At 52.8% G+C, this 8,069-nt stretch overlaps 1 protein-coding gene across 5 annotated transcripts in view; it reads right to left on the reverse strand.

Moving 5' to 3' along the window:
* Positions 1 to 7,521, reverse strand: part of NEDD4L (NEDD4 like E3 ubiquitin protein ligase) — a 301,195-nt gene extending 293,674 nt beyond the window's left edge. For 3 of the 5 annotated variants that reach the window (XM_036010086.1, XM_028523927.2, XM_036010084.1), the window contains exon 1: positions 7,142 to 7,521. In XM_036010086.1, the coding sequence (XP_035865979.1) occupies positions 7,142 to 7,189 (48 nt within the window). In that variant the 5' untranslated portion in view covers positions 7,190 to 7,521. The remainder of the gene's footprint in view (positions 1 to 7,141) is intronic. The other 2 variants (XM_036010085.1, XM_036010087.1) reach the window with 2 other exon arrangements.
* Between the last annotated feature and the right edge of the window lie 548 nt (positions 7,522 to 8,069).

Consider the following 8,069-nt stretch of genomic DNA (forward strand, 5'->3'; position numbering starts at 1 on the left):
GTGAATGTCCTGGCCCCTCGTCCCCACTGTGGTTCTGCCTCCCCCACAGGACCTCCGGGCGCCCTACAACAGAAGCCCGGCGTCACCAAGGGTTCTAGAAGACGCATCACAAAACATGGTCCAGAACCATAACCGAGGAGACCAGGACAATCCGGGCCTTGAATGAAGCTGAAAAGGAGGCATATAAAGAAAACTGTGTCCAAGGCCAGACCAGGAAGAGCGAGCACGACGCAAACCCTTGTGTCCCTGCAGCGCGGTGTCCCCTCCCGCATCCGGAGGTGCCCGGCTGCAGCAAACAGAAGGACACAGAGCTCACGGTCTCTGCCTGGAAGACAGGAGGTGGATGCAGGCCTGAGCCCCCCAAGCGATCCATGGAAACGTCGCTTCATATGCTAGGGCAGCCACCCTAACCAGCAGGGGGACAGTTCCTGGGCCGGTTCATCTCCTTCCTGGGGCCACCGTCCGTCCCTACAAGTCCTTCCAAGCCCCACCTTCCCTGGGGGGATCTCACATCCCAGTATTCTACACTAAAAAAAAACCCCACTCTTGAGTGGCCTTTGTTTCCCTCCGTGAACAGGAGTATACAAAGAATACAAAATCTCTTGGCCGATGCTTGCCTGCCAAGAAGTCACCCAACACTGAATTGGATGACAGCGAGGAAATCTGATACCCTCTCGCCATTAAACTTGGCCAGCGCTCAATACAGGACTCTGGAGTCGGGGACAAAAAGTCAACTGAAGTGTCAATTCAAGCCGGTTACTGCAGACACACTTATGTAATATGGCTTTCGTTCACCTAACGTATGGCAGTAATAGCTGCTGGCAACCGGGCCACTCGGGCTCAGAACCAAACATTCCAACTATAAGGAGACGCTGTGTCTTCACGAAATGAGGCCCTGGATAGTGGCACTGTTCTCTCTGCGGGGACCTGAGCCACGGTCTTGCCTGAGGAATCGAGGGTCTCTCCGGCAGTCGAATACCCGAGAGCAGCGATAATTGTTACTTCCTTCTCAAAGTCAACGGCAGCAATCACGGCACGGTATACACACAGCAGCACCAGAATTGTTCACAAGTCCTTACCCACCCGACAAGAAGGGCTATGATAGTGGTTTGTAAGGACTTTATGTGTTTATATGTTGTGGGGGCTTCTCCCAAATCCAAATGCCTCTCCTTCTTCCAAATGTTAGGGAGCCCTGGATAAGGGGAACCTTGAAAAACATGGAAAACTGATGGTTTCTGATATTGCCCACAGTGAGAAATATTACTTTAGGGGTTCTTATGAAATAAATGATTTTTTTTTAGTTTGTGGGAAAACACTGTTTTCTAAGTCTAGTTTCTTTATCCTTGCCTCTAAATTATGCTCTCATTTCCATATTCCACCAGCGAGCCACTCCCCAGCCAAGAGAAACATCATGGAACAGTAAACAGTACAAACATTGCCACCTATAGTCAGAAAGTGAAATGCATCTGTTTATACGGTGACCTGGAAGAGAAACAATGTAAAAACAGAAAGTGACATTTTGCCACACTTCTCACACCCGCCATGAATCCTGCCACCCTAATACTTATCAACATTGTTATTACTTGTTATGTTATTTTAATTCTCTTTAACATGGATTGACAAAAGAGCAATATGGTAGTTTGCTTTATTACCAAGTAACAACTAGCTCAATAAGACAAAAACACTTATTCAAAGACCTACATTGTCAAAAAGCTTAAAAACTCTCAAAGTTTTGCAATTTTTTTTTTACTGTTACTTAAAGTCTCTTTTTATTGTTGCTGCTTGTCTAGGACCCAGAATTCAAAGGCAGCAATAAAATCCATCTAAGCAGGTCTTTTAACTCAAAATAAAAATTTTAACATTGTCTTAGTCTATCAAAGAGCAATTAGCTTCTTCCACCAATCCCTTATACCATGTTTTTATGACATTACTTAAATACCTGGACATTACAGAACAGTTATTAAATTAGCAATGAGCATAAAGGTTCTTCCCCTCACAATGCAAAAGCAATTTAGCGGGAACTCCCAAGCACTGCTATGATGCCGCATTTTAAAAGCCTTTCTTCCTTGGGATTATTCATAGTCACCTGACTACATAGCAAGCGTACTGATGTTCCCAGAATCCAAAGACAACTTTCCAAGAAGTCTCCTGCGGCCGTGGGCACTCAGGGCACTGAGGAGACGCCGAGAGCCCTTCGGTCGCTTCCCTTCACCTTCTGCGTGGCCACGAAACTGCAGTCACCAGAGGGGTCCCACTGTGCCCCTGTCCCCACCCCTTCGAGCAAAGCTATTTCTATTCCTTAAATGAAGGAAACTACTTCTCCGGAGTGAGATAATTCAAGCATTCTCATCAACAGAACAGAGACTAAAACACCAAATTCCACAGAATCCTTTAAGAAAGTAAAACTCTAAAGAAAGTGGAATGTAAAAACAATACATCGTATCTGCTGATGTTAACACTCGCTTTTAAGTGCCACAGTTAAAACCTGGGCCCTTTTAAGATTTAGTTCTCGAATGTAAGCGATCGTGGCCTGGACTGGAACGGGGTCGCCTGCGGGCTGAGCAGGCAGCTCACCGAACAGCAGTGCGAGGCCTGACTCGGGGCCTGGGGAACCGGAATGAATGGGCAAGCCTCACCTCCTCCCAGAAACCTGACTCTCCACATTCCCCTTTAGACCCAAACGGCATCTACACTGCCATTTCTGACGGCGATCCTGCAAGCATTTCGCACGGCCGCAGAGAGGGCGCACAGGGTCTCTCAAGTAGTCTCTCGAAAACACACACAGGCCCACGAGCCACTTTCTGCACATGAACGACCTGTGCAGGGTCCCTGTTCCTTCACTGCCGAGGCCCACGTAAGAGCCCTGCCCTTATCCGAGGCATCTTTGCAGGCAGCGAAGCGGACATCTGACCAGCGAGCGGGTGACAGAAAGGCATTGCCTGATTGCGGGCATGGAGACGGAAGGCCCAGGGTTAGCCTGGGGTTTCTAGCCAGAGCAGTTCACAAACTCTAAAACACCCTCGTTTTCATATGTTCACGTCTCTGAAACAAAGATGCTGCGTACAATCAACGGTGTATCACCACTTGACAGCCCTGTTTTTCGTAGGGGTCCCTAACGGTGCGCGTCTTAAAACTGACGGCAACTTAAAGAAACTGTGATGCCATGTCAGAGGCTAACCCTGAATGTGTGTTACAGAGTGTCTGCTAGAAGCATGTGAGCAGAGGCCCCCCACGACAACAGGGAGCAGTGGGGTCGTGGCTGGGGAAGCACAGCTGCCACGGCTCAGGGGCCCCAACTCAGACCCACCACTCGCTGCTGCCAGCAAGAAACAAGCCCCGGTGACGTCAGGTGTTCACCACTTTCCAGGAAAATGTCCGAGCATTGAGACACTATGGAGACCACACATACAAAGCAGGGCTCCTGATCAATTCTGGCCTAGAAGCCATCGGTTTACAACCCCCGACATACAGATAAATATCTACCCCTTACTAATCGAGCCATGAAGACCCTTCATGATACTTGGAAGGGAGGGAACACGTTAAAAACTAGGGCTGTGGAATCAACAGAACTGGGTTCAAATCCTGACTCCACGACTTCCTTGCTGTGTGTCCTTATGTGCATCACTTAACCTCTCTGAGCGCTCGTCTGTAAATGAGAGCAGACCTCACGGGGTTCTTACGAGAATTAAATGAGATAGCAAGTGCATAAAGGCTGAACGCAATGCTGAGTGCAGAGAAAGCATACAAAACACTAGCCGGCTATCCTTATTGGTATAAAATTATGAGGGAGCGGCAAAGTACCATCCCCAGCCAGCCTGGCCTTCACTTGTACGCCATTTGCCTCATTCTAACCACCAAATAAACATTGAAATGCCGCATCTAATAAGAAAGCTGCCATTTAAACTTTCACCCACCAGAAAAATCTTTGCAATAACGGATACCTCAGATGCTGTAATAAAACCTTTCAGAAGGTTCACAGTAACATTCATGAGTAAACAGGCCAAAGTGCGCTACAGGCTGCCAAAGAAATACATAAAAACAAAAACCCAAACAAAAAAACCACCAAGGAACCAAGCCAGATGCAGAAACGAGTCCAAACCGTTCTGATTCCAACCCAAATCTCAGCCTAGGCCCTGAGTCAGAAGTTTTGTTACTTTGCTAATCCCTCCAGCACCAAACATGCTTCATCTGATGGAGATTTCAAACTTGGTTACCCAGGCCGACCTGACTCGAATCCGGGCGAACATGACCGACACCTCACCAGAGGAACGTCGCCCAGAAAGGCACCACGAAAACTACACGGCCCACGCGCTCACACACAAGCAAAGCCCACACGTGATCCCTCTCATTCCACAAGCAGGACAGACCTAGCAACAATGCCCTCTGTCTCAGCATCCCTCGCTTTCTAGGTTAATGCAATGCTTCGCCACCAGCAGCGCTCAGAGCCAGAGGCTGCTTGAGTGGGGCTTCGCTGGGTGCACTCCAACCAACGCACGGGGCTTTTCAATCAGCCTCCCATGAAAATACAGAACCTGCTAGGTATGGATGTCTACGCTGCTAAGAGGTTTGTAAGGTGACTCTTCCCTAGACCAAAGTATCTCCGGGTGTGACAGTCTGCAGCACACCCAGGGCGTGAGCTGATGTGCACCCACATTTCACACGCTTTGGAAAAACAGCCCTGCCTGTTTGTTCCATCAGGCAGTCGACTTGAAGAGCCGGTGAAAATCTTCCACTTGTTTTCTTTCACAGGCTCACTCGGGGAGACGAAACCAAAATACGAACCTCAACAATTGGTTGTTAATATTCTACGAAGGAAGGCATTCCCTGATTTTTTCCGAAGGGCAACCTAACAGCCTGAAACCTCCCATAAAAAGCAAACACCACAGAAATGTGAAATCATCCAAACAGCCCTGCCTGATTTTTCACTGGGAGAAGCTGGAAGAGAAAGACAGACATGACCTGTCTTTAGTAATATGATGTGTGCGAGCTACAGAGGGGCCAGCAACACGCCATCGAGTAATAAAAGGTCTTCATCCTCCCTTGTTATTCCCCACCCAGCCCCAAATAACCCTCCAGCAACGTGGCCAGGAGTGAACCCAGCCATATTCTCTCTCTCTCTCTCTCTCTCACACACACACACACACACACACACAGATTCTCCTTATATTCCATCCTGCACTTCCACACTAGACTCAAGGTCTTCAGTATGAACGCATCTAGACAAAAGTGGCCCAGCGCACTCTGGGTAGGTTCTGACCCTGGCTGCACATGTAAGCAAAACCCCAACGACAGCGATGGGCATGCGATTCATTTATCCTGTTGCATTTCCCAACACACTGGTAAATGTTTTTTTCAGGGAACTGTTAACAATAATCATGTAATTTTTTAAAAAAGACCTAAGGTGAAACGCAACTCTCTTCACCCCCCACTAATACCTCGAGCTCCTGCTTTAGGAATGTCTGCACCTCAGCACCTTTCAGAAAGCTCAGTGCCTGCCCCCTACTGCTCCTAATTAAATGGAGAAGTATAGAATGAAAGAGAAAGCAACTCAAAGCGCCCAGAAGAGAAGTGCCAGGGAGAGAAGTGCCTGGGCCGTTGAAACAAGGCTGTACTTTCCACCAATCCCCAGGCACCTGCACGAACACGGGTACATTATTTTACACCCGCACAGCATGGACGAAATAATCAAAAATGTAAATCACACATTATCTGCATTGTGATCATTCTTTGATAAAATACCACAGCAAGCTTTCCCTAGTACCACGGGGGGCGGGGGGGGGGGGGAGTCACACCCTCCCCCTTCAAGTCACCTAAGCCATTGCACACTTCCACAGCACATGCCCTCGGACCGCGCCAGAGTACAAAAGCTGGCGGTGAGCAAGAAGCCATAACGTGGGTTATGTCCCAGATAATGGACTCTTCGTTAACCCCGCCCCCATCGCCAGAGAAAGGGGGGACCTCAGAAAAGAAACGACCGAGAGGAAGAAGAGGAATCCAGAAATCCTTGAATTCCCAGGCATCGGCTCTTCATGAAATGCACAACTAGAATAGGAAATACCTCCCTGCTGAGTAATGCTTCATGGGTTGTAAATTCACCTCTCGAAAGGGGCGCCAGACCTGAGCGCGGACCCCGCCAGATGGCAGACCCCTCCTACCTGCTCCATCCAGCCTGCCTGTCACGCCGCACCAGCGACAGGCCTCCCACCCCCCTTTTTGGCAGAGCGACACACCAATGAGAGGCGAGCGTGGCTGAGCGAGAGAGGGCTAAGCAGTGATTTAGCAGGAACGGTTCAAAAAAGGGGAGTGGGGAATCGCGAGGAGAGGGTGAGGGTAAAAACAAAGCCCTTTCCCGGGAAACCGACAGCCTTCGGGGCGTGGCTTATTTAATTTGCCTTATTAATAAAAGAAGATTGATTGAGCTTTTGTCTCTCCACCCATCCCAAAAGGTGCGAGGCTTTGATCCTTGCGAGGAAAAAAAATGGCAGGGCTTGCAAGCTTCCTCCAAGTTTCCAGGGGCACCTGCCACCATCCTAGACCCCTTTCCTCCACCAAAAAGACCCCCAAATCCACTCTCCAGGCTTTAGACCCTGCAAGAGAGGACAGACACACGCCAGCTCCACGCGCTCACCCACTCCCACCGTGGCAAGCACACACGCGGAGATAATCATTGTAGAGAAAGTTCAAGGGAAAGACAATTCCGTTTCCTCCGGGCTGTGGGTCTGCAGCCCCCACCCAGACGTGACCCACATCATGGACTCCCAGGCTGCAGGGGCGAAAGGCGGAAAGTTGCCCAACAGCCCGGGGAGACGCGGCTCCGAGAGCAGAAACTCGCAGGCAGAGGCGCACGCGCCTCCTCCCACCTAAAGGTGGAAAGCTGCGAGTGAACCCGGGCTCCAAGGGCGTCGCACTGCTTTATTTACAAACAATGCGCTTGGCTGGGGGAGGGGGCACAGGCGCAGGGCCAAAGGCCCGAGCACCCCCCCCCCCCACACCGGACTCTGCTGGGGAAGCTCCCGCGTTTGGGGTTCCCCTGCAGGCACGGGGAACGCGCACCCCCGGGGTCGCCCTAGTCCCCACCCCCTGACGGGCACCAGGCAGGAACTCCCCAGGGAGTCCCGGGAGGGAAGGGAGAGCCGCTAACCTCATCTTCCGAGAGTCCGTAGACCGGCTCCCCCAGCCCGGTCGCCATGGAGCCGGCGCCCCGCTCGGGTCGAGGCACTCTCCGGCAGCTGGGCTGCGGCGCGAGCGGCCGAGTCTGCGCCCCTCCTCCGGTCTGGCCGGCCCTGCGCGTGCCCCGCGGCAGGTGAGGAAGCCCGATCTGGCGCCCCGATCTGGCGCCCCGGCTGCTGCTGCGGGCGCCGCTTCCTCCCAGAAGGCTGCGGTGCGGACTGGAGGTCCGGAGCGCGCGGTGCAGCGGACGGCAGCGCGGAGCCCGCCCGGCTTTCCCTCCCCGCGGCCCGCGCCTCACGCCTCCCTCGCTCCCGGCTCGCCGGCTGCTCTCCGCCCTGCGCCGAGCCTGCTCTCAGCTCTCCAACCGGCTTGCCCGCCCCCTCGCTCGCTATCTCCCGCCCCCCCCCCCCACACCCTGCTCTCCCCGCCCCCTCCTCCGCCTCCGCCCACCCGGCGCCCGGAGGGGACCCTCCCCGCCCTCGCCGGGGCGGGCACACGTGCCCCCCAAGCCAATCACGGCCGGGCTGGGCGGCAGCCCGGCTGCGGAGGTGGAGGAGTTTGGCCCCCCACGCCCACCCCACCCCCGGCCTCGGAGTTGCTCCCCTGGGCTCAGCGGGCTCTCCCAACGGAGGGGTGGGTACACCGAGAAGTGTCCGCGGGTGCCCGGCCCTCCCAGCTGACCCACCCTCTTCTCCCGCTTTCTCTCTGCTTTGGGGAGGGGGCGGGCTGTGCCTTTGGGGACGCTGAAGGCATTTTCCACAAGAAACACTCAGCACTCGGTCCACGCCTCTTCCCCGTGGCCTTTTTATCGGGAGCCTTGAGCTCGCAGTAACTGTTCAAGGGGGAAAGGTGGCTATTTCTAGACCCCTTTAAATTCCGGGCAACCTCAGCGAGCCGGA

The sequence above is a fragment of the Phyllostomus discolor genome, chromosome 9, assembly GCF_004126475.2.
Source record: "Phyllostomus discolor isolate MPI-MPIP mPhyDis1 chromosome 9, mPhyDis1.pri.v3, whole genome shotgun sequence".
Lineage (NCBI taxonomy): Eukaryota > Metazoa > Chordata > Mammalia > Chiroptera > Phyllostomidae > Phyllostomus > Phyllostomus discolor.